Here is a 27,161-nt window from a genome sequence, read left to right as displayed (position 1 = left end):
TAGTATGGGGATTTTAATAATCTGAGTCTTCCAATTAAACAATTTTAACACTGTTTGAATTATTTATATCTACAGTTATTCATATTTTCACACTAATTTCACACTAACTCACTAAATTTTTATTGTTGTTGCTGAAAGCTGATAGTTGTAGCAAGGTGAATTGGACTGTAATTTTTCAAGAAGAGAGGAAAAAAGAAAACCTAATGGATGTCTTGGACTAAGCTTAAGTCTAAGCATGTCAGCCTGCGCAATGTGTCATTACTACTAATAGCAAACAGAAGCATTAAGAAAAACTTTACCACTCTCATCAAACAAAAAGGGATTAAATTCTTCAGCAGCTTCTTCCAGGGTCTGTAAGGATACGCATTATTCTCTGAAACAGAAGAAATTTACTCTGAGGGAAAGCTTTTCAACAGAACTCTTTTAAAATACAAGTTAAAGGAGTAGAAATGAGCTAAGGCATTTCTCTAGCAATCACCATAATTCTTCAATCTTTTTCATTCCCTTAACATCATGCATGGATTTTATCCAAATAACAATAGCTTATCAGCTACAGAATACATACCTATGGTATGTTTAGATTACCAGATAAATGCATATTTTTAAAAAGCTTTTATGGGATGTGCAAAATATACTGAAGCAGGAAAACAAACAACTGTGCAATGTTGTAAGTATTTCTAATGTTTCTTTATTAGTTTATAGGAATGTGCAGCTAGTAACAATCTGCCTCTCACAGTTCAGAGCAAAGCTACTGATACACAGCTACTCACTTTGCATTGGTTTCCCTTGGGAAATTGTTAAGAACACTTATAATATTTAATACAGAATTAAACTTTTCACAGCTAATACAGTACATAAAATTCACAAATTTCTTCAAACATGATCTATAAAGAAATGAGTCTACAGTCTACAACACTCATGCATTAACTGGTTTTCTGTGTTGTCCTATATATTTTTCTTTCTTTTTCTATACAAGCCTTCAGCATTGTCAGACCTGTATTCTCCATGACAGATGTTTACAAAAAGTCTCTACTTAGACACGTTAAAAAAATCAAATAATAACTGAATAATTGTCTGACTAACATTTAACTTTTGTGCTTAATGAGGTTTAGTTAAGACTATAATCTCAGGAGAGCACTGTTAATATTTATATTTGTTTGTATCCTAGAGAAGAAAGGGATACCATGCAGAAATTCAAACCTGCCTGGCATTGGTTTGTCTTGATTAAAAATCAGCACATTAAACAGGTCAGATCTATGGCTACATGACACACCAGAACCATGATATCTTCCAATTCTGGATCAACAGTGTTTTGCAAAGGTTCATTTTGACCTGCACTCTAATTCAGCACATTCTGAGAGCTAAAATTTTGTTTTGAAGAGTGGGTAATGAACTGCAAAACAACACAGAACTTCCACTGAAACTTTTGAATTGTGGAATTAAGTCAAAATAATGCTTTCAATTTTGCATGATGAAGTCAATAAAATCTTGTAAAATAATCCTCATTACAGAATGGCACTTTTGAACTATTTTGTGTGACACAGTAAAGTCCATGAATTGCTAGATGGAATGAAGAACTGAGCAAAAAAAAAAGATGTGTTCACAATGAGACCTGAGGCAGACAAGTTATTAGTCAAAAGGCATCTTAGGTGGTAATTTTAATATTTAATAAAGGTAGTGACTGTAAAAGTCCTATGCTTCACATTTTAGATAAGACCTCTCACTTCTGTAAATATTCATCAGCATCTCTAGAGTAAAGCCCTTATTATACTGAGTTGAAAGACACACAAGCCAGCTGAATTGCTTTTCTGGGAGATGCTTGAGGGAGTGTAGTCAAATTTCTGCTTCACAGAAATATTCAGGTGTGGATGTTACTGCTTCAGACTCTGTATTTTGCTTTGCCATGATCATTGATAACACATATGTGCTGAAAAAAACAGAACAGATTGCAAAAGTATGGTTGAGTACATTATTAATTATTAATTAATTGTTCGCAAATACTTAAGTTTGGCCAACCTAGTGCTCTTAGGATTACTCTTTCCTTTCTGGACAACTGGAAGTGAATTCTGATTTCACTTTCTAGCCACAGCAAGTTTTCCCACTTGGAATTCCCAGCTTTGAGATGTTCCCCTAGGAGTGCCAGAAGAAGCAAAGGAAAGGTTTGCACCTTTTTTCCATCCTCACTTCTCTGAGAAAAGGGACAGGCAACACATTATTCAGACAACCCGTCTGACCTGTGCCCGTGTTTCACTTTTGCTGCTGTCTCTGCACATACTGGCAATGTTGGACCTGAGAAGCCCCAGGCTCCCAGAAGATGGAAATTTAGGGAACTCTTAGGGGGAGGGAACTGTTCACAGTGCTGAGCAAGAACTCCTTTGGATTATTTGAGGTTTTGCAGGGAGTTCTGCACTCATTGAAAGGATCCCAAATCCCAACCACGTCAAAGACTCACCTCCACAGGGCCCCCAGGAGGAGAAAAATTGTGGAATATTTATGAGAATAAATATGGAAAATGTAGATCAGTGACTTTCTAAACTATTTTTTGTAAGAAACTTACGTTTAAATCTCTGAAGTGCTCATTGTAGTCTAAGGCATAACCTACCACAAATAAATCTGGAATTTCAAATCCGTAATCTGTAGTGAGACAAATAACAAACACCATCAATATAAGATCAGTGGCAGTTATAAGCCCTTAAATTAATTTGTGGTTCTCAAGAAGCAAACTCTACTTATATGTAGTCAGCTGGGGCTATGTTACTTTTGATTGAGACATCATGGTCAGCAGTAGCCCCATAACCAGTTCCCAGGCATAGAGTACTTGTGAAAGGGATGTGAAGAGTCAGAGGAGAGGAGAGGATCATTTTGTACAAAATTATCACTGGCACATCGTGGATGGAAGCCAAAATCAGAGCTGGAACATTTTGCTTGCATTTGGAAGCTCCATTGGTATCTATGTGTGAAGATTACTGTCCCATATCACAGTAATGATGGAAATATGTGGAATATTAAATCAGAAGTAACTTTCACAGATCTATATATTTTCTTCTAAGAATAGCAAAACCTATCTCGTATTTTATGCTACCAAAACATGTCAAATGCTTTCAAATTAAAGCCCCAACCTTATGAAGATTCAAGCACATGCTTAACAAAGTAAATGCATGCAGTGCACCTCAGTTATACAACTCACACACCTGAAGCCAAGCACAGACATGCATCTTTTTCAGTGTGAAGGTCCGTGCAATATCAGCACAACGTAAAACAAATTAGACTCTTTCCAAATTGTTCTCTAAATAACTAGAGGAAAATCCAATCTTACAGACACAAAAATAGGTCCACATAACAAATTTTACAGGTATTCAGGTAAGGAATTTATTCAGTTGTTTAAGATTGGAGGTTATGTGCTTTGGAATTGTAAATTTAGGTGAGTGAGGAAATGTTACACCACTGTCAGTGATTTACAAAAGAGATCTCTGATGTTTTATAAAATTCATCACACTATGAATGAACAAGGATAAAATTTGTTTCATTCAAAAGTTAATATATAAAAATATAAAGCTACCCTTCATTAAGTAATTTTATTGCTTATTTTATATGTTTAACATTAGTTAATCCAGTCAAATATATGCCTTAATTTACTGGGTTTAATTGTAAATGTTAAAAAATACCACTCCACTGTGTAAAAAGTTGTACAACAAAATGTTTGGATCATAGTTCAGATAACAGGGCTAAAACCTCACAGCCATGCCCAACATTTAAGTAACTTTTGCTTCATAAATTTTCCATCTCTCCCACATCCCAAATCAAAACCCTTCATGCTGCCTCCTGGTACTCACCTGCCTACTCTCCTTCTACCCTCCTCCCCAACTCAGCTGACCAGAGACTTCTTCAGTAGCAAATACTGGTTGATCTCTTCTAGATGGATTTTATTTAGCCACATAGCTGTTATTACATCATTTATTCTAAATAAGTCTAAAATGACAATTGCTTGGTATAGCTCCATTTACAGCTTCATCATAACACAGTATAAGGACCAGTAATTTAGAGAGAAGTGGTGCTGGTGTGGTGCAAACTGAGCAGCAGGAGAAAGTTTAAAAAGTCCAATTTATCTTCTGCTTTTTAGGGGGTGGGATTTAATTATAATATCAATGTTTTCCCTTTGTACAATAATACTTTTAAAAATAGAAGTGCTTTTCTGAATAAAAAAATGTAAAACTTGCTAACACTTAGTCACAATAAAACACCTTTCATGCTCAGATGGAATCCTGCAGCTCCTCCAGAGAGATGCAATGAGGAAGGAAAAAGAAGAAATGGATATTCTCTTCGATATTGTCAGAGACAGAAGATAAAACACTCACCTTTCATTGATAAAATTAAACCCTTTCAAAATTTCCCTGTAAAGTTTGTATTCTGCAGAAAGCCTAAGTCGGGTAGGTTTTCCAAATGACAATTATACAAATCCTGCCATTGCATCCCAGAGACCCACTGACAATTGGTATTTTGCAATGCTTCTAGCAGTCCATAGAATGTGATGAAAGGCAAGTGACAGAGTAGTGGCAACTTCTACTGTCAAGTAGAGATTTTCAGAACACTTACAATCTGGTCTGTATCCATCAGGCCGAGATGTTCTTTTCACCAACAAACTGTAAGTAAAAATAAAATAAACCCCATTTAAGTCTAGATATGGAACTGAATAACACACATAAAACTAATCCCTTTATCAAAAATCTGAGGCACATGAGTCCCTGTTCTTGTTCTGTTTCTCTTCCTGACAACATCCTGATTGCAGGAAGAGCTGGGTGTATTCCCCTCCCCAGTCCATCAGTGCCAGTCTTGAAATGGCTGGAGGATCATTGCCAAGCAGAACAATACAAAAGCATTTCCCCTCCTTTCCTTCACCCTCCCCTCAGTGACCCAGGCAGCTCCTCTGCACAGCTCTCCTTCATACTACAGCATCAAATTAAAGCAGGATGTCTGAATGGGAAACTATCCGGATAATATGCTGGACTAGACTAATTAATTACTAAGTTTTGTGATTGCTTTACTCACCTTGCCACTTTAATCATTTTCGGCTTGTATTTTTCTATATTGTTAAGCAGAACCTTCATGGTCCTTCCAGTTCCAACAATATCCTTATAAAACAAGAAAAATAAAGTAAGTAAAACACAAAGGAAAGCTGAAAGGAGGAAATCTGGACAATGACTGAGAAGTTTCACATTCTTGTTTCGTAGAAATTATTTATTTTTCCAGTGCATTGTAAACCACATCCAAAAAAGACTATAATTGAGCTTACACTTTTGAAGCAAGCACTTTCTATTCATAAAATTATCAGTTCAAGGACTGTCTACTTCCTTTTGAAAACAGCTGTGTTGCAAGTACTTGGGATGTAACTCAGGACTGGAGCTGACTCTACTGGACACTGCAAGGATGCAGGGATTAGACTTTGCATGATATGCTTGAGATCACAGTATGTCAGCATGTCTCCATGTTGGGGCTAAATCTGCCCTATTTACTGTGCCCTATAGCACAGTACAAATGGGATTTCTCCAGAGCTGCCATATCCAATATCATCTCAATGAGATCAATAGAAAACTGACCATGGAGAGCAGCTGTTGATCTGAACTTTGGGGGTAGATTAGCAACACCTTGTCTCTGCCCTCCAGCTGTTTAACATGCAGTTTGCTTGGACATTATTAATTTCTGTTAAAGCAGATGGAATGAGTAAATTGGAGTTCTGAGCAGCTATTCAGGTAACCAGCCATCTCTGTGGCTGATGGCTTTTTTTCCATCTTTTGCTAAGAAAAGAAATTTCAACAGTATACAGTTCATTACACTGCCCAGCTTACTTCCCACACAAGCAAGCTGGTTCTGAAATGCCAGACAGATCCTAATTTGCTCTCTAGCTGCCCCAGTTGCTTATTCAACATTTTCAAAGAGGATCACCTATCTTAATTATATGAGAATTTGTAGCAGCAGTGAGGTGACATGTTCTTTCCCTCTACAACTGAACACTGCTGACTTACATCAGCAACAGCTCTGTGATGGGCTGTGCCCAGGGACACTGCTGGGGGGAGAGCTGGATGCAGGAGCTGGGGGCCTTGAGGGAAGGACTGACACTCCCAGCCAGACTGTGAACAGCCCTGGGGCTGTAAAGCATATGCAGGGCACTATTTCAGTCATGCACCTGAGAAATGCAGGGCATCACTGCAGTTCATTCACTGTCCTCCAAGGAACAGAACAACTTGAAGAACAGGAGTTGATGAAACCACAGAAAGAACAAATCAAATAAGGCAGAAACAAAGACTCCTAGGTATCACGAGGCAGAGCACCAGTTAGAGTGACAGCAATGTAGTTTCATCTGTCATGCAATTGCAAAAAGACTGAGAGGCCATTAAGCAAATCAACCCCTCTCCCTCTTCACCACCTCCCAGCGAGAGAAGTGTAAACACTGACAGGATTTAGAAACTCAACAGCCCATCATGATTTGGCTGTGTGACTTTATCTAAGTACAATATGACATAAGCACCCAGCTTACCTCCACAATTAGAACATTCTGGAAGAAACAAAAAGGAATACAATTACATAATATTCACATAGTAAAAGAAATAAATGTTTAAAAAAGGGAAATGAAGATAGGTCCATGTACATATGTACAACACAGTAGGACACAAGGAGTTTCCTGTTTCATTTCTGGGCCCTGAAAAAGAGCCAGCCATAAGAGCAAGCCCTGTAGTCAGGGACCACAACTTAACTCAGCTCTGTCTAGATTATCCTCTTTGTCCAAGAACGGATGTAGCTTTGGAAAATAAAATTAGATGGAAGAAATCCAAATAGGATGAGCTTTACTTCATTTCAGTGTCTCTAGCTGTGTACTGCAGTGTACCCTGAAGTTCACTAAAATACTATTTTCAATGTTAGTATGAGAATACAACAACAATATTTTTTCTCTGAAATAAATGCTCTTCCTCCCTCCACCCACACCCGAGCAACTTCACAGTAAAGGATTAGAGGCCAAGTTGTAACACCCACTCTCATACTCCAAAGCACCCTCTTTCTCTTCAGATACTGCTGCTGAAATCAGAATTATTTGAAGAGAAGGGGAGTGGGCTAGCCAAGAGCAGTAATGTCAAGCTTTATGACAGTATCATCACACAGGCTGAATCATTTTGCTGAAAAGGGTTCATCACTGTTCCAGGAAGTACAGGGTCTAATGAGACTTCAGTTCTTCTACTAAAAGCAATATTAAGATGCAATGTCCTTATTAGAATAAATAAAAATCTGTTTATTAGTAGGCATGATCATATGCATGATCAAAAGGATGGACTCTTACAATCTTGCATGAGGATCTACTTTCTGAAGTGAAACCTGCAGTAGCAAGAGGAAAGTTATTTCACAAATACCTTTATCTATCTATCAGTGTATACACCTTACATGGATGTGCACGTTGTGTGTCCTGCAAAACCTCAATAGTTTCATTACCATGCAGTATCCACCAGCCTGGCTTACATTCCACTTCCTTTCTGTCAGGCTGCTTGGCTTTGCTACATACATAACAAGGGGACTGTTTAACTTCCTTTTCCATAACAAAAACCCAAGGCCGAGAGTAAGAGAGACTCAGACACACAGAGGAGTGTGTGAAAGCAGCATGCTCACAACCAGCACTCTTTTAACAGCTTCATTAACCAATACATAAATAGCTTTAAATATTCAAACCAGAAATTATTACTATAGATTATCCATATTTATATTCACACTGCAGTTCTTCCTAACACTCACAGTGCTTGGTAGGGAAACATGGCATACTTCATGCATTAAGCACTGCAGAAACACATTACCACACACTGTATTATACCTGGATGCTTCTGAAATGGCAAAACACTTGGTAAAGGTGTGGAGGGAACTCCTGGCAGCAGTTGAGCAAATGTCAGCAATGGAGATACCACTCAAGAAAGCCACTAATTTAGACTGAGCTCTGGTGGAATGTATATTAATCTTGGAGGGAGGCTCCTTTTTGGTGTTTTCATAACAGGTTTCACTGGTGGTTATCCTGCTCGGCACTCCTGACTTTCAACCTCTCAGCTGCTGACACAAACAATTTTGGATCTCAAGCTAGTCCTGTGAAGGCAAAAAGTTAAAGGCCTCTTAACAAAAGTCTAAAGATACCCTGCCTCTAGAAACTTCTCCCTTCAAGAAAGGATGGAAGTATATCAGTTGTCTAGATGGGATGAAGAGCCAAAACCATGTTCAGGAGAAGCTTATGACAGGTGTGTAGGAACATAGTTTTTGAAGGAAACCATTTGGATCCAAAACCAATTTGGATCTCATCTGGCTTCCTGTATGAAGTCATAAGTGGGAAAAACACTTCTGAGGACAAGCTCAGGACACCTGGGTCTGAGGCATAAGGAAATTACTTGATTCAGTCAGTGGACACCTGAAGATAATGTGCAGGAGTAATGGCTTAACCACCCTAAGGAACCTGTGCAGCTGGTGATATATGTAAATATTGATTTGTTTATACACACACACACACACACACACATATATATAATATAGGGAGAGAGCAAAAGAGTTGACAAGAAAAGAACCTCACCAGAACTAAAAATGGAAATGAACCCTTTAGTACCAGACCCAATGAGAGTAACCATGATCAAACACAGCCCACAGATCTCAAGGCAGGTCCATAGTCTTGAGACAGGTTCAACAAAGTCAGCCTGTGAGTCAGGGTCTGGGCCAATGCTTGCAGTCATGTCCAGGTTTGGCTGCAGCTGAGCTGAAAGTCGGTACCCACAGAGCACAGATCAGTCATGGCCCAAGAGCCCAGGGCTGAGCTGGTGTTCCTGTGCCCACAGGTGTGAGTAAGGCCCCAAGGGACACAGGGCATGGCCATCAGCATCTATTTGTGCATCACTTAGTGCACTGTGACAGACTGAGAAAAGCAAAGTCCTGAGACATTTCATACACAGACAAATAAATTTCTTTGCTACCACAGTTGCTTCAGCTGTTCTGTCAAGATTAAGGGATTCTTTTGCTTGCTCACATGTGGAAATCACGAAGTTGGACAGAATGAGGGGACAGCAGGCTCCTTGGCCATGGAATGTGGGTTAACCAATAAGGAGTATGTCCTTACACAGTCCTTACTATTTAACTTGTGAGAAAAAAATAATCATAGACATAATAGAAAATGTCTGAAGAGACCATGAAAGATCATCTTCTGTTGGGCTACAGCAGAAATTTTAAACTATCCTTCACAGATGTCTGATTTACCTCTTCTGGTAAACATGATGAGTACTTCAGAATCTCCCCAGGGAATATGTCTCAATACCTCATTATCTTAGAGCAAAAATATAATAAGAAAACTTCTGTTGATATTTGGCCCGAACTTATTTTGAACAGAACATGGAAAAAGCTTTTTTTCTTCTCTTTTCTATATTTGAAAGACATATTTCCTCTCTTCTTCAGATTAAACAGCCTCTATTTATTTAATGTTTTCTCACAAGTTATATTTCCTAGCTTTCTGATCACTCTTTTGTTCTCCTCTGGAATTGGTCCAGTTGGTCAGAATCCTTCTCCATTTGTGGTGTTCCAAACCAGAGTCTTTTCCAGTGTCAAGAGGAATAAAAGAACCACTTTGTATGCTTTATAAATAATCCTCCTTTCTATGTATCCCAGTAAAACACTTACATCCTTTATAAAAATATACTGGTGTCTCATGTGCAACTTGTGATCCATCTTTTGTCTCCAGGACTGCTGCTGAGTCAGTCCTCCCTCACTTGCATTTATGCAAAAGATTATTTCTGTATAAACACAGAAGTTGGTATTCATCTTTATTGTTGTTACATGTCATTCTTTGAACCAAATTCTTAAAATAATTTCTTAAGATCATTATATCTTGTAGTATTTTTCCAGATAGTATGAGTACCATTAAATGTTAATTTAATCTTTTCAATCATGAATTAAGTTTTGTATAGTCCCTGGAGAGCATGCTTTAATGCATCCCGTCTGACAGTGAAGCATAATTAACTGTTTCTGGAGAACAGCTTTCCAACCAGTCACACATCTAATAGAAATTCAATTTTGTCTATGTCTCCTTATCAGAAATGACTCATATGAAGGAAAGAGGATTAACGTGGATCCAGACATGCCTGAAAGATTTGTCTGGCTATAGGAGTGATAGTTACCTGCACATGACTTCAGCTGATGTGTAAGATCTCATATTTATTGACTAACTTCACAAGGAAGGATTTTGGTGGACTTTGTCTCTCATCCATAGAGTCAAGGAGTCTAACTGTTGCAAATCATATACACTGGGGAAGTTCCTATAATATGTCTAGGCCATCTTATGGCCTAGAAAACACAGTTGCTGTTTTGTATTATGTCCATTCTCATTATTTCCAAAACACAGATGAGGATTTTCTGTACTACAGGGAAATCCTGTAGGTAAGGCCTTTGCAGTGGAAAAGCTACTATAAAATATTTAGATATGAAAACATTTTATAACTATAAGTAAGCAGGTATCCTAACTGCTCAGAGTGATACTTTAATCTCTGCTATCATTATGCAGGGTTACTGTGCCTAAAGTCTCCCTACTTTTCAGTCATTAACTGCTGCTTAGGACCAAAGGCATTCAGAGTGGTTTGCCATCCTCTGGTACACAAACTCTCTCCTACAAAATGCTGTGCTGGGAAACTGATTGTGTCGCTGCCTGTCCCCTGCCTTTCTATTGTTGGAGCAGTCTACAGATAGACGATTTCAGAAAAGGGATGGAATAGCAGAGTAGAAGAGCAAACTGCCAAGAAATGTTTCGATATACAGTTTGCCAGACTAGATAGTGGTGATGCCCAGCTAAAACTGGTTGAAATAGATTAGTTTATTCTTGATCAGATAGATTGCAGAGGATGAAAGATCAATGCAATGGATACAACAAATTAGTACATTGTCAGGGATGTCACCATCATCCTAGAGGCACAGCTGGCTGCTCCGAGCATCTCTTGTGAAAGGTCAGTTACATGGAAGACCTTATTCTGCTTCACTGGGAGTCCCTATGTGAGCTGGTGTGCAGGGACTGGTAAAACTCATCAGCTTGTGGTGCTGCAGCAATCACTGATAGCTGGACAAACAGGATGCTAAAGAACGCTGAAGAAAAGATCCTTCTCAAGTATGTGTGTTTGTAGCTCCCATACCACATAGATCAAGAATGTTTTGTCCTCTCAGATATATTTGAAGCAATTACAAAGAAAGAAACCACATGAAAAGAAAAGTAACCCAGCCTTCTGGATTCTGTCTACTTTTGAAACTCAGAAAACAGGGTATAGGAATATTTACTGACATGTTGACTAGGCTAAAGATGGCTTAATTTCTGAGCAGAGCCATGTTCACCAATACAATCTCTGAAGTACATCCAGAAATCTAATAATGGTGCTAATATATCTTAGAGTGAGACAGAATACAGTCAGTTTTTTAAAATATGTTCTGGAAAGATTTCATACATAGTCCAAATAAAAAGGGATGCTGGCCTCAGAGAATGAAACACCTTCCTATTGAGTCATTGCAAAAGAATCAACATTGCAAAAGAATCAGCTGCCATTACTGATAGATCAGAGGGACGGCTGTGAGCTCAGATTTGGATGTGATTCATTCTGTGTTTACACAGCTTTTTACCAGGTAGCTGGCAGAAGGTAGGCTGGTGTAACACAGAGTCAAAGAACACCTCAAGTTGGAAGGGAGTCATAAGGACCAGCAAGTCCAACTCCCTGCTCTTTGTAGGACTACCTACAACTAAACCATATGACATTGCCCAGGTGCGTCTTGTAACTCTGACAGGCTTCAGACCCCGACCACTTCCGTGGAGAGCCTGTTCCAGTGACCTGAACACAGTTTCAGTGAAGAACCTTTTCCAACAATCCAATCTGAACTTCCCTTGATATGGCTTCATTCCATTTCCTCTGCTGTTGCTGATCCCTAGAGAGCTGTGTGCACTGCCCATCTTGTGGAAGCTGTAGGCTGTGATGAGGGCACCCTTCAGCCTTCACTTTCCCAGGCTGGACAACACAAGTGACCTCACCACTCCTCAGAAGTCTTGCCCTTGAGCCCTTGCACCAACCTGGTTGTCCTGGACACACTCTGATAGTCAGAAGTCCTTCCTGCATTGTGGCAGACCCCAGCACTCGAGGTGAGGCTGTCCCAGTGCAGAGCAGAGCAGGACAATCCCTCCCTTGGCCTGCTGGCCATGCTGTGCCTGATGCCCCCCAGGACAGGGTTGGCTCTCCTGGCTGCCAGGGCACTGCTGGCTCAGGTTCAGCTTAACATGGACCAGGACCCCCAGGTCCCTTTAATGGTGCTCCTCTCCAGCCTCTCATTCCCCAGTCTTTACATATAATAGGGATTAGCCTGTCCCAGATGGAGAATCTTGTTAAATTTCATACAATTGGTGATTGCCCAGCTCTCCAGCCTATGCAGATTTCTCTGTAAGGCCCCTCTACCTCTGAGGGAGTTCACAGCCCATCCTGCTTTATCATCATTAGCAAATTTTCTAAATGTACATTCAGTTGATGAGTCCAGATTTTGTATAAAAACATTAAAGAGCAGTGGTCCTAAAATTGTCCTCTGTGGTTTTGAATGCAAAGGGGTGCTGTGAAGTTTAAAATTCTCCAGTTTTGAGTGATCAGGGCACACACAACTTGAAACTCTGTACATGAACATTTGAACTGAGCAGAAATAATATTTGTGGTGTGAGCTGGATCCCCACAAAAATATAATTTGCATTTCCATATACATTTCTAGACAGTAGTAAAAATAGCCCATAGCAGCATGTCTTTGGTCATCTAGAAAAATGAGGTTTTTGACAATACTAGTACTATGTAAAATAAGGAAGATAATTTCTAATCCCCAGGTAGCATGTGAATCTGTCTCTCATGCTAAAGAGAACTCTCTGTGAATGTTATTTTTTTTAAATAATGAACAGAAAACATGCAAAACTTGAAAATCTATTATTTCCTGCTTTTAAAAGCCACACATGTTTATACAGTGCAGGAAAGTATGTTGTTTTTACAGTACATTTTAAAAAAATTCTGATTTGCAGTAAGATGAAAACTACTCCAGCACTGAGTCAATACATTTCTATTGTTTACCTTCCCACAGGTCAGTAATAAATGGAACAATGTCAGCTAACAAGACCAAGCAGAGTAATGAGAGCATGTCTGCCTCCTGCCTGACAGTAGTAAGTGCTATGGAAATAATTTTTCATCTTCCTGGAACAGAATAACAATTTTTTTTCTAGACTTGGATTGTATGTTCCATTCAGAAGACTGTTTTCAAAGGAAAATTGCTATGAAATAGTAGTACTTTGAAGTTAGCACAGAGTAAGACTTTGAGGAAAACTGTCTTTGAATTAATACAAATTGTGACATTTTAACAAGGTAAAAATTCTAAGCTGCACATTTAGAAAGGGGGAGTATTTCCCTGAAAGCCTACTTTAATAATTAAATAAACAACTGCATCTAATGCAACACTACAGCTAAGAGGACAAACTCAGCCCTCACATATATAGCAAGAAAATCAGGTAGGTACATAAAGAAGGTATTTTCTCCTTAAATGTTTCGGCATAAAATCAGCAGAATAGCATACACACATTTTTTTTTTTCTTTAGTAGAAAGAAAAGAACAGAAAGAACTTAAAACTGAGGAAACAAAAATTATTTGAGAACTTAAAAAAATACCTTAGAGTGAAGTAAGGTTTGTAGCAGGAAGTAATAGCTTTTATTTAATTAACAGCCCATTTCCCAGTGGGGGAACATTTTTCACAAAAGAACTTTGACCTTTCAGCCCACAGCCTGAGAGAGACCACAAAATACCTTCAACAGCTGAGCCTGGGAACAAAAATTCAGAACTGCTGTATGCACTCGAAATCATGGACTGAATAAAATAGTGCTTTACAGCACATTATAATCCTCCACTGCAGCTGCCCTTCAACTCATTTATCAGTGTTCCACAGCTGATAATTTCCTCTCTTATTTTAGCTCAGAGGAATTCTTAACATTTTTATCTGCCCCTCTGGTCACAGGGCAGGTGATTATGTAGGGCAATCGCTTCTCTTATCCCAAATTGTCTGATTACCACATTAGGTTAAAATGAAGAGTTTCTCCCAATCTGCACTTAGCTTGACGTTTGCTGATTCTATTCAGACCAACAGAAGGATCTGCATGCTTGAAATTTCATTTCTTCCAACTATATCAGTTGCCTACTAATAATTTCATGTTGTTAATTCCACCTTCAAACCTTGTCTCATTTACATCCTACAGTATGCCAGTACTGTACAGCAGGCTTCCAATGGATTAGTTTATCTAAAAGAAGCTTAAGTAATGACTGTGTGATAGGCAAATATGCAACCATATGGCAATATAAATTTGACAATGGCAAACAGCTTAATCCAGTAGGCAAAGGTATTTAAAAAGGCCAGAGTAAAAGACAAAAAACAGCTCACATTCAGAAAAGAAAATTAGGTTCACCATTTTAGCAGTGATGACAGTTGACTGTTGGTATAACATGCCTGATATATGGAGGCTTCTCCATCAAGCCTCTAAATGAAAATTGTTGGTAGTTTAAAAGATACACGGTAGGTACTGTAGTGAAGAAATTATCATTTGGGACCCTTCATTTTAATCACCCAGAAGATGCTTTTGGACCTTAAGATAAAGGAATCTCTAAACAAAGCCCTGTTTGTGATCAGGCCAATTAACTGTCCTGGGAAGGAAAAAAACAAAGGGAAAAAAATGAACCTTAGTGTGGGAAGATTGGCATAATTTGGACTGATGGAAATACTTCTATCTTCAAATCCCCATTGATATCCTGAGTTCCTTCCTGTCTCTTTCTTGGATAGAACTATTCTTAAACTACTTGGGAGTACTTGTAACATGTTGTTAGTTATACCAGCTTGCAAAATATGCATGAATACACAGTGTCAAGAAAAGGTGAGTTCATTTATTTTTCCACTACTACAAGTGAAAGCATATTTATTAAAAAAACAACCCAAAAGCCCTACCACCTTCCCCCCACAAAATCTCATTTTTATCAATCTCTACTTCTTTTTTTCTTTTGTTTTATGAGAGTAAGGGGATAAAAAGCAACAATATAGTGTATTTTGATTCCCTTTAGATAAATTTCTATTCAGTAGTCTGCATTTTCAGTTAGATTTTTTCTGAAGACACCTTTTCATGTGTACTCCATATCATCAGAATGACATAAATTGGTAATAAGACTCTTCAAACTGAATTTTTAATGAATTATCAGTTTACTCATCACACATGCAGTACTTGCTTTCTTAACATTGTATTTATGGAACCTCAGGTACCAGTGGTTAAACAAGACGTTTTATGACAGTGCCATAGAGCTGAAGAATCACCATCAAATAAATATTAAAAAAAAATGCATAAAGTTTCAGTGAAGAGGTTCAAATGTAGCTAAATGGACTCCTGTGAAAAGTGAAATAATTTTATGTTATGCACACAGGAATGAAATCCACAGATATTAACACTTCATCACAATGTCAGAAAATAATATGAAGGACTTCTGTACAATGAGACATCTAGCTAGGAACTTTCTACAGAGTTCTAGAAAAAGTCACATACGTCTGATTTTCGTCTTTTCTGTTGGGTTCATCCACATCTTTCAGCATACTTGGAAGGACAGATATGACATCTCAAAAATGGGTTTTTTCAGATACTTGGTTTCATCAGTAGCAGCTGCTGATGGGAGCAAACTGGTTAATGTGTTAAGAGTCCATGTCTACAAACTCCAGCTATTTAAATTGTGTAAAACAAGTTCAGAATCTCTAAGAGTTAAAACAGAGTGGGGACATAATGGAGAACCTGATGCTTTTTTCTTAGAGAGCATTGTGTCAAATGCTGTGCACACTCATGTTCCACTTGCAGCCATCTTCACAGCATCCTTCTATTGTGCATAAAAATAGAACAAACTACCATAATTAATCTAAAGGTATTTCAGGAATGACTCATGTCTCCATTTTCTCACTTGCATGAAGAAGTACAGTCCTCTGGTCATCTGGAATTGGATGAGGATTTTCACCTATTTCACATAGGTGAAATAGGATTATGAACAGGTAAGATGTAGAAGCAAGCAGATAGTGGCTGAGTAGAGCCCATGTGAAAAATGGGATAGGAAGGCTGTAAAAGTTTTTTATTATTTCCTTTCTCCAAAACAACAACAACAAAAGAAAATAATGATGAACAGTAGAAAAGATTATCTAAGAAAGAAGTGCAAAGAAAGGTGATTGACTTTGGAAAAGGAAAAGATAGTGTCTTTTGCTTCAGAAAAAACAGTTAAGGATGGCAACTGTCAGAAGAATAGACAGTATCAAATCTAAGAAAAAAGGCAGAACAACAGAAGTGACTAAACCTGGCAGTTAAGCAGAGGTACTGAAGATGTGCACTGCTTCAAGACACATAAAATCAACCTTTGAAAAGATGAAAAAGGCAAGGCTGCATGTCTGACAGGAATAAAGTAAGATGTTGAGGTGAGTGGGGGACATGACTATTGCCAAAGTGTATAGTGAATTTTGTATATCTTTATTGTCATATAAATTGTCTCTCATGTACATAGTGTTCTAAAGAGAATGGCATTATTGATTCTGCAAATTTATGGGCATTACTCTGGAAAGGAATGCATATAGGGGAAGAAATCACAACATTAGTCAACACAGTGAATACTAATGGAGAGAATAAGTATAGAACCAACAGAATTCTGAGAAACAAACTTGGAATGGTGAGAATAATATGTATATTAATCTAGAGAATAAAACATTGTGTTAGACAGCTGCCACATGCATGGTTTATTAAATACTGACATGCTAACATATTTAGGAGAATGACAAACAGCTCTCAGAACTCTTGCTGGAGCCTATGACATGCATAGAAAATGGCTCAATAAAATAGGAATGAAAAGAGAGGCATAAGAAAAGAAAGTGAGAATGCTTTATGTTCGTTAAACATCTTCCCAAATGACAAGCTGGGCAAGAAAATGGTAGACAGTGGATAAATTTATTTAGGCAAGAAATATAAAAGAAGTTTGGAGATTTTATAGCACAAATCCTGCCAGAGGGAATTGAGAAGAGCTGCATGGAGGATATTTTCTTCTGAGTGAAATTTCTTTTTTGTATGAGCTGATCAGTCACTTTAGGAGACCATCAGAGTGAGGATGGAATTCTCAAACTAACACAACCAAGTGCAGGGAAAACACAAATACTCATTTTCCTTTTTTTTTTGATGGCTATTTATGACCTTCTACACTTCACTGAAAATGACAAAACCACTGGCTGTCAACAACATGTACTTATTATGAACAAGGGGAAATCATACAGAATATAAGAATTGACAGAATTTTTGAAATTCACTGGCTCCATAATTGTATAGTACTAACTGTATAACTACTCTGTCTCAATTTGAAGTTCTTATTAACTTAAAAACTAATAATGATTATTTTGTTCACTTTCTATGCTATATAGAAATAGGGACAATGACAGTACATATGGATCTAAGTTTGACATCAAATATATTATACAACTGTAATAAGTATTTAATTGCAAAAATATATAAACTTTAAATTTATGTTTTTATCTAACTTGTCTCATTTGCAAGGAGACAAGTCAAAGTGGTATAGGAGCTTTTTGAAAGGTTACAGGACATGTTTTACATATGGAGCGATATACAGAATTATTCCTGTCATTAGAGATTTTGGACTACAAAACCAGATCCTAAGCTTCTCAGAAAAAATATACATGCATACAATTATAAGAGATAAATGGCAGTGCTACTCACAACTCTGGTACAGCTGAACCTACTGAAGTTTCTAGATGCTTTAAAATTTACTTTGTTCAAATGTCACAAATGGTTGAAAATATGTCAGGAATTTTTACAGTATTATACAGTATGGTTACAGTATTGATACAAAGCAGGGTTATATTATTTGTTCTTTCACCTCATCTCCATACATTTTCATTGCCATCTTGTTGTGAAACAGATTTCTGAACAGTAATTTATTATATCCCATTTTCAAAATGTTTTCCCCTTTACAAATATTAATGATAAATTTTACCCAAGTGAGCACTTCAGCTTTAAAGTAACTTTGAAAACTAACTACTTTACTATGAAATCAGATACTGAGAAACTTTATGTTCACTACTTACATGATTAAAGGAGAGACTATTAAATTATATTTTTTTCTGGATAGAAATGCTTACAAAGCATGAGACTGTTAAGCTGTATCAGGCTTCATTATTCAAGTACCTTAATTAATGATGTGTGCCATGGAAAACTTTATTCTTGCCTCAGTGACTTTCTTTACAGAAGAAAAATTTCAAATGGGGGATGATTTTCTTCAGGTAACAATTTGGGCAGTTTGGGTCTGTATGCCAACTCTCATATTTCTCTTTTCCGTGGTTTGGGTCATTATACATTTTTGCCAGGCTTATTATAATTTCATAAACAAAAGCATATTGTAGAGAAGGACAGAGGAGATATTATTCTGAAGAGCTATTAACAGAGCTAAGAACTATTCCTTAACAGCCTCTTTCTAATTAGCTTTTAAATTTTTTTGCTTTCTTCAGGCTTCCTCAGAAAAAAAAAGCCCAACATGATTATATACCAGCATGTTCACTCTGTTTTTCCAATAGGCAGCAAACATGACTTAGTTCTTCACTAAGATTATAGGCTAGCTGAGATTCCAGGTATTATTACTTAATGAAATGCAATTCAACATGAAAATCTCAGAATCTTTTCTCTGTAAATTTCAAAATTGTTTACTTTTATTGATGCTTTTTAACTTTACAGAAACATAATGGAACTTATATTCCAAGCCCACAGCTGTGCTTTAGAAAACACCTTCCATGATGAGTAAGTTAATGAGATGTAACTCTGTATATTAATTTTTTAATATCATTACAATCTTTTCTTATCCAATACTCCAAGCAGGCAGAGGAAGAACACAGCTTGCTCGATAGCAAAGTTGAATTCTCTGAGTAAGTCTTCAGCTAATTCACTCAGTGACATTGGATACCTACTGAACTGGCAGTTTTAAAAGGCAGCAGCTTTTAGAGGTACTAAAAACACTTCAAGGAAAAGATTTACATGACCTGTAGGAGGCTCTGAATCAGCCCACAAATGGCTGATTAGTAAAATGTGCTGAATACTTGCTCTAACTGCTGAAGTCAACAACAGATGGAGGAGTTGGCATCTGTGGACATAAGGCCACTCCTTCACATATCCAACTTTAGACATGCAAGCATGAGCATTTGAGTCTAAGCTTTGCATTCCAGCTTTTCAAGCAGTAAAATAAGTCTCAAGGGAACCCTGTTCTCACGTGTTCTGGCAAAAATGCTATTTCCTTATTCCTATATCAGCTGTGTCAGACAGCCCCACATACAAACAAACACCAAACAGGCCCTTTGAGTGTCTGCTCCCCTGGCAGTCCCAGCTCTCCCTTCCTGCCCCACTTCAGCCTCCACACACAGCTTCCAGCTCTGGGCTCCCCTCCTGAGCAGCAATTTATTCCCAGAGCAGCTGCCTCACACCTACCCAAGATCCCAGCCTCCTTGCCCAGCTATCTTAAACTATGCTGCTGCTCAGTCTTCTCCCCAAGTATCTCTCAGCCTCCCAACAGCCAAATTTTGTGTCCCATTCCATATCTGGCAACAGGAGAACCATGCCACTGAGAAAAAGATTACCAAGATTTTCATTGTAAGAAAAGAATTTACTTAATTTTTGATAAGAGCAGAACTTAATAGAGTGAAATCTTCCTTCTCTCTCACACACATGTGGGGACAGATAAATACATTAAAGTCTTGCAAAAAATAATGTTTTGCCCACTGAATTCAAGTGAAACTGGAAATATAATATCTGGAATTAATATTAATATCTGCAACCATTAATCAAGGAAATTTGGGATTGGAAGATGGGGAAGGAGAGCTGGGCCTGGAAGTTTAGAAAGTGTTTGAACTATGTTCAAAAAGAGAAATGTTAAGTAAGATGCACTGCCAGTTCTGCCTGTGAGGTAGAGAAACATATGCAAAATCATCACAGAAAAACAGGTAACTCCAGTGTTTGAATATTAGAAAGTAGCAAATTAATTAATATTTCCCCAGAATATCATTAACGCTTTAGTGGTAATTAGGAAACAACATCCAGCAGGAGTATTTAGAAGTGTAAATTGAGTACATACATATCACTAAAATATTCTGACAATAACAGCATTTTTTAAATTTCAGTTCTAGTTGCATCAAACCATATTTAATATTAATGAAATATTTAAAGTTGGTTTCCTCTTCTTTTTCTGTGTGCTATAGTACAACAAAACAAATGAGTTTGCTAGTGCTCCATTTGAGTGCTTTGAAGAAACTGATATTATCTAGAACCACCTAATAAGACAGTGACTGCACATACAGTACAAATAGCAAGATAAGTATTATGTTGCCTTAATGCATAAGTAAAGAAACCATTTTTTGACCATTTGCCACACAGACCATTTGCCTAATGAAATCAGCCTTCCTTCCTCTTCAAAGTACTGCTTTGTATTACCATGGTTGGATGAAAATGGCCTTTTCACTGCCTCAAACCATTCTCTCCTTATCACAAGGCTCAGGTTTAGTGCAGATTCAGTCATATAGCCAGCCTGATGCTGAAATAAAAAATCCCATTTGATTCTCTGAGTGAAAGGCTCCACAACTGAATTTTGTGCAGTAGGCAAAATGGTATTAAACTCATATGCTGAATTCAACAGAGATATGCACTGTGCAGTTTGCTTGTACACACCCATTGAAGCTCCATGACATAAACAAGCTAAGGGGAAACATTACAGCACAAATTTTGCCCACAATCTCACTGCTGGTACATGTGTAACCACTGAGAAATCCTGCACAAGGATGGAGAACCTACATTCTGACCTTTTTGGGCATCTGCAATCTGAAAACAGTGGCATCACAGCAATTTAACAACAGAAGAATTAATAACTTTGATTCCAGTATTAGTATCTGACAAAATTATATAGCTCTTCTCAAGTATTTTTCGTGAATTTATTCTCTTTCTTAAATATAAAATGAACAAACCTTGCCAGTCAGCTTTGAAAGATCATCTCCTCCAATTATCTGCATATCTTGCATAGACTGATCATTCTAAAAGAAGAAATAAAAAAAATTGAAATTGGTTATAACTGTACAAAATAAAAATATAAATGTTACCTTTTTTCAAAAAAATTGAATGATTACTAGTCTTAGTTATGAATATTTTCTAAAGCTTGTTAGCATTGGTGTACAAGAAAACCACACTCTCACTTCTTCCTGTGGCTTCCTGTGTCTCCTGCTTGTTTTTAAGCCAAAATCAAACTCTAGAGTTTGCTGGACTAGAAAAAGTTGCATCTTTCTTTTTAGAATAATGTTGCCTTGCTTGCTATTTCTTAGTATGACAAGGGTTGAGTAACATATTTATCCCTTTCAAAATGGGAGGACAGGAGCATCTCAACACTTGACCAAACACCTGTAAGCACATTCTTGGTTTGAAACAGTTTTTGGAAACACAGGCTAAATGTGCTTACATGTCAGCTCTTTTTGGAGGAATTCACTTTATTTTCTTCAGGGGAAAAAGGTTTCACAAAATTTATCACTTACTATCAAAAATATTTTCAGTGGGCCATACAGTTTCCAGAGCTTTGTTTATTCAACTGACTCAAAGGTAAAATCCTTGAGGTCAATTACTTAAATATGGCCAATCAGGTGGAACTAAATGCAACAGAATAGTATGTTTTGATTTTCCTGTTAAAAAAAGTTATTTTTTAAAGAATTCTTTTTTTGCTGAATTTGTTTTACAGACGTTTCTAGTTGAAATTCCTTCTGATGGAAAATTCTCAACCAGCTCTAGCTTCAATTTATTATCAGCAGAACACAAAGTTAAGATCACAAAAATGAGACACATGGAAGCCCTGCTTTTAAGGCAAGACAAAAGAGGCCTTAAAGAAGGTGGCAAATTAAAAAATACACAGTCAAGGCCAGGCTATATGAACTTTTCAGAAAAATCAAGAGCAAAAATAAGTATAGTTAATGTGAGTTTTTTGCCAAACTGATGCATGTGCTAATCTAATCTTCCTACCCACAGGAAGATAGCATTAGTCCAATTTTAATAATAGCTCCAGTAGCACAATGTGACATTGTGGTTTACCGGCAACACCAGGAAGCTTCATCATTGCAAACTACTGACAAATATACAATACTTGGATTCTCTGCTTTTATTTCCTAAATCCAGCACTCTGAAGCCAAACGTTTTTCCACAGGTTAATAGTGGCACATCAGGACTTAAATGTGGGTGAAGATCTACTGGACTAAAGGATTTAGAGCTGTTCTTCTTCCCCTCCCAAATCAGGACAAGGAGAAGCAGCAGTCAGAGGGTCAGAGCTGCCCCCTGTGCAGGTGGAACCACATTGTCCATGCTCACAGCCCAGGGGCACAAGTTTGGGGACTTCCAAGCACCTTTGCAGATACCTGACCACAAAAAATCTGGCAACCTCAGGAACTATTTGTGGTCCTCATGGGAATGGATTGTCTAAGTTAAATCAGCCTTCCTGAGTAACTGCAAGAAAAGGTTGTCAAATTGCCCAGATGAGAATTTCTCCAAGTTTGCATTCTGCAGACCCACCAAAAGGCTCCCTGGCTTTCACTCAGACTCTGCTCTCCACAAAACTCTCACACCACAGCTTTGTAAGAGGTCCTTAGCAGTCATTGCTTTAAAAGACAGTTTTTAGACCTGCCTTCACTTTTCCTGCACCGGATCTGGGAGCTTTAGATAAATTTCATGCTGCTCTGATCCGTTTCCTGGGAAACAGAGCTAGAGCAGCAATGAAGGTTACATCCCATACATTTTCCAATATAAGTTTCAATATTTCTTTTATTTTCATAAAGAAAAACAGAAAAAGAAGTCCAAACAACAACAAAGCAAGTAACTGACTTCCTCAGAAGACTATTTTAAAAGTAAGTAAAAACTGGAGATTGAGAAGATTTTAAGTTCAGGCTTAAAAGCATAAGTCTTTTGGTGTAAAGCAAGACAGGTCACTCTTCAAAAGTCAGGCATGTATTCAAGTCAAGACTATTATAAGACTATAAAAAGCAGATTGTTTCTAATATCTACCACAGCTTGTGTAACCAAGGCACTGACAAAATATTTTTTCATTTCCAAATGAGAAAGTGTAGAATTTCATTAGCAACCAGCACACAAGAATTACTGAAGAGGCAGCTTGCCCTTAAGCTGCTAGTAGAGAAAGAGAAAAAAAGATAACAGTGAGGTGCAATGATTAATGAATTTATTCATTTTTCACAAAAAAACCCCAAACCCTCTCTTTCTACAGTATTCACAGCAGCACTGTTTCCTTTGCATTTGGTATTTCTGGCTTCAGCTGAAAGGAAGATGCTGAAATAGCATCTTCATTGCTGGCAAGCAGCTAAGCAAACACAAAAGCCATTGAGAGCAGGGGGATCACAGCATCCCGTCAGGCTCTGCATTCACACTTCAGCTGCTGGGACACAACTGCACAACTGCACACATTTATGAAAACCCTGGAGAATGAGAGCTGGCAAAGGACAAGGCTGGGTATTCATGGTCCCTAAAACCAATCATTTTCTATATGGTTTTTCTATATGCAGCTCATAACCCTCCAGCCAAGGTATTTAAAAAAAAAATTAAAGAAATTTCTTGCATCACACTGGATAGCAATTCTCTTGCAAAAAAAAAAAAAAATTCAGATAATTGATTTTAATGCCATTTATAACTATCTACATTTATCACTTAACTCATGTTGTAAAATACATACCTGCCAAACAGCAAGGCTCAATACCATGGTGTGACATTACCCTGATCATAATGCTCACATAGATAATTTGCACACTATGGCTGCCATGGGAACCTCTCCGTGCATTTTTTTTTTCTGAGTTCTCAGTTTATAATCTCAAAATAGCACTGCACTAAATGTTAAATACAAGGTACAACAAATGTCAGGAAAGAAAAAAATCTGTTTCATTCAGTACCAATTAATGTCAATTCAGAACTGTTTGTTTAATTTTCATGGTCTCAAGTCATTCAGAGCTTCTTTCTTCCTTTGTGAGTTGTTCCAACTGATATAATTGAGTCTCTGAGATTTCTTATAAATGTAGAAATATGAATTGAAGCTTCATTTTCTGTCACCCAAAGTTCCTCAATACTTTTTTTCTAATATCCCTAAACCCTATCAACCCATTTTTTAAAAATATTTGACATTAAATATATTGGCTTGGATAGAGACAGCTCTAAATCATACCATATTTTGGTTAATGTAGCACAAAATTTATTGCAGCTGTTTCTGACAAGACGTGATGCATTGTGTCACATCCCCACACCTCGTCCCAAGCTATATTTCTATTTTTTTTTTCGGTGTTTAATAAATTTGCATTTTCCAGAATAAATCTCAGTTTCTTTGGTTTTAATTACTGGGTTATGGTTTTTCACTTGTTCATCTTTGTTTTATAATTTTAGTTAATTCTAGGAATACTTCATTAATTAAAGCAAGAATGTTATTTCCACCACCATTTTTCATGGCACACTTGATAAAACTTCAGCTTTCTATGTAGATTGGAAGTATACATATTTAAATTCCATCTATACTAAGTCATGTGTTTTGAACTGGGTGGGGCACAGAATTATTACATCTCTTTTACATCTCTTGAGATCAACACTTGGACATAGTTCAAGTTACAAGTGAAATGAGTTGGGTGGTCTCAGGAAAATTCATTATAAACAGCATTGCTCATCTGAAAATTGCACCAAACTGTGAACATCTGTTACTCTTCTGAAGAAAAAGAATCTGGAATACATTAATACTGGGCTCAGTGAAACAAAGATTCTTTAATCATGGCAAAAAAAGCAGCTTTAACAAAACAATTTAAATGCATAACTAAATTATTAAATATGTATACAAGGTCATTATCACACATCTAATTACTACAGTCTGCAGAGTTCATTTAGAATTTAATTTAAAATGTGGTTACCTTTTTCTCCCAAAATTTATCAGGGAAACTCAAAACAAAGAATGTGACCATCAGGCCTGTTCCATGTTGGTTTTGTCCCCTTGGGTGATAAACCAGATCCTCCAACCTGGGAATTCCCATTAGGACAGGTTTCTTTCACTTCACACCATCATTCCACCTCCTACAACTCAGTCTTCCAGGAAGGTTTTGACCAAAAAGAAGTCAATGACAGACCACTCACTTGTCCCTTGGATCCTAGTATGTAACTAAATTGCTTTGCAACCTGCCTCCTGAGAAATATGAATAAATTGGTGGAGACAGTATGTCAGTATGGCATTTACAGGATCTGTTAACCTATTCTGGCTAATAGGTAAAGTCAAACTGATATTTAAAGTATGGCTATGAAATATCCTCAGTGAATCAGCAGAAGTTGAGTGGTGGTATGTAAAATGCTGTACTTAGAAACAACATCCACTTGAATCAATACAATTTTGGGTTTCTTCTCTCAAGAACAACAGCTAAGAACAAAAGACCTCAAGGGTGTAGAAAATGAGCTGTCAGTTTTCATGGCAGGCAGCTAGAGGGACTATCCAGGCTTAAGCAGGAACAACTAGTTCAGAGGGCACCTAGTGAGCACTGTTAATCTGGAGACTTGTACAAATGAGTGGGAATGATGTGAATCACTTCCCAGTAAAGACTGGAAAGTTTGCCTTCCTTTACCCAGAACCAAATGTATACCAAAGGCAACCTTTGGGGTACACCCACATTCAAAACAGTCAAGTGCCAGGTCGCTGATATATTTTTAAGAGGTACCTTGAATACCTTGCAAACAATCCAACAATGCTGAGCCAAGTGGGAATGGAATGCAGTAAACTGGCACACACCCACTGGCAGAACAGCCCCTTTCTGCAAGGATGTACAGGTACATGTGCACTGAAGCAGTGACAGCTTGGAGCAGCTCTGAGAGCTTTAAAGCTGCTTTCCTGAGCTGACCACACCACTGACTGTGCTGCACTGAGCCTGGCCTTATTGCCATTGCCAGGATAACACATGATAGCAAATTTTAAACTGCTGAAATGTACATCTAGCAGAGTTCTAGTTACCACAGTGTAAGACATATTTCACTTCTGTAGGGGTAGATCTACAATGTAACTCATGTAAAGATTTACTTTTTTTAAAATTCTATGTCTTCCTTGTTGATATTCCTTAACTAAAAAGCTCCACCACTCAGTTTTGGAACTGCTTCAAACTCAAGCTAGTCTATCCAGTTCCAGGGAAGGCCAGAGTTTTGCAATGAGGAAGTTGGCTTTGGACAGAGAAAGACTAACAATGAACTTACTGACAGCAAGGTATTCCTTATCAGCTGACCTGTGGCAACACCTGGGTATATTTCTTTCCTACTGTAAAAGCAAGGCAGGTCATTCAGTTTAAACAACACTCTGGGAAACAGTAAATTATTAAACTTCATAAATGGAATTGCTGGTAATCATCTGTTCAGACACTCAGCAATTTTTTGTGTTCCAGGGCTCCTGCATGCCTTCTCTGTACTTAATCCAAGGAAGGTAAGCTATCTTAAAAAAGGGCCAAACTGTCATAAATCAAAGCAGAACTCAGACCAGTTAACTTGGCTAGTAAGGATTATAGACAATAAATTATTTCACTTTTTAATTTCTGATTTAGCTATTAAATTTTCTATACTTGCTTAGCATTGGTAAAATGGGTTCTTTTGTTTATGAATGAGGCAGTAAGATGTCAACACCACATATCACCATATGGCAGAAACAGCACCCAAATACTTAAAAAGTTCAGCAAGAACTGAAATCAAGGACATACTATAACAAAAGTTTTGACTTGTATGCATATCAGAAACACAATAAATCCTCAAAACTCAGGTTAGTTTTCACATACTATAATCTGAGATTTCCTTGTACTCTTGCTTATTTTTATTCTCTAAGATAATATTTAAAACATAGAAATAAAATCTATGTATGCTGTAGGATGAGAAAAGCTATTAACAATTTCACAGGGCTCTTCAGTCATGCAAGGTAAAATTCTGATGCCATAATTTTTCTCCAGAGATGGGAAGCAAATAAATTTTAAAACTTACAGGTAAAAGAATA

At 37.5% G+C, this 27,161-nt stretch overlaps 1 protein-coding gene across 3 annotated transcripts in view; it reads right to left on the bottom strand.

Moving 5' to 3' along the window:
- Positions 1 to 705: 705 nt before the first annotated feature.
- PRTFDC1 (phosphoribosyl transferase domain containing 1) overlaps positions 706 to 27,161 on the bottom strand; it is a 42,806-nt gene continuing 16,350 nt past the window's right edge. The window contains exons 4-9 of one of the 3 annotated variants that reach the window (XM_058810703.1): positions 21,106 to 21,171; positions 6,533 to 6,550; positions 5,047 to 5,129; positions 4,594 to 4,640; positions 2,558 to 2,634; positions 706 to 1,927 (exon numbers count right to left, since the gene is read on the bottom strand). In XM_058810703.1, coding sequence (XP_058666686.1) covers positions 1,880 to 1,927; positions 2,558 to 2,634; positions 4,594 to 4,640; positions 5,047 to 5,129; positions 6,533 to 6,550; positions 21,106 to 21,171 — 339 coding nt within the window. In that variant the 3' untranslated portion in view covers positions 706 to 1,879. Of the gene's footprint in view, positions 1,928 to 2,557; positions 2,635 to 4,447; positions 4,641 to 5,046; positions 5,130 to 6,532; positions 6,551 to 21,105; positions 21,172 to 27,161 lie in introns of those variants that run through there. The other 2 variants (XM_058810712.1, XM_058810695.1) reach the window with 2 other exon arrangements.

Source organism: Ammospiza caudacuta, chromosome 1 (assembly GCF_027887145.1).
Source record: "Ammospiza caudacuta isolate bAmmCau1 chromosome 1, bAmmCau1.pri, whole genome shotgun sequence".
Taxonomy (NCBI): Eukaryota; Metazoa; Chordata; class Aves; order Passeriformes; family Passerellidae; genus Ammospiza; species Ammospiza caudacuta.
The sequence above is the reverse complement of the archived record's forward strand: the minus strand, read 5'-3'. Positions and strand labels throughout refer to the sequence as shown.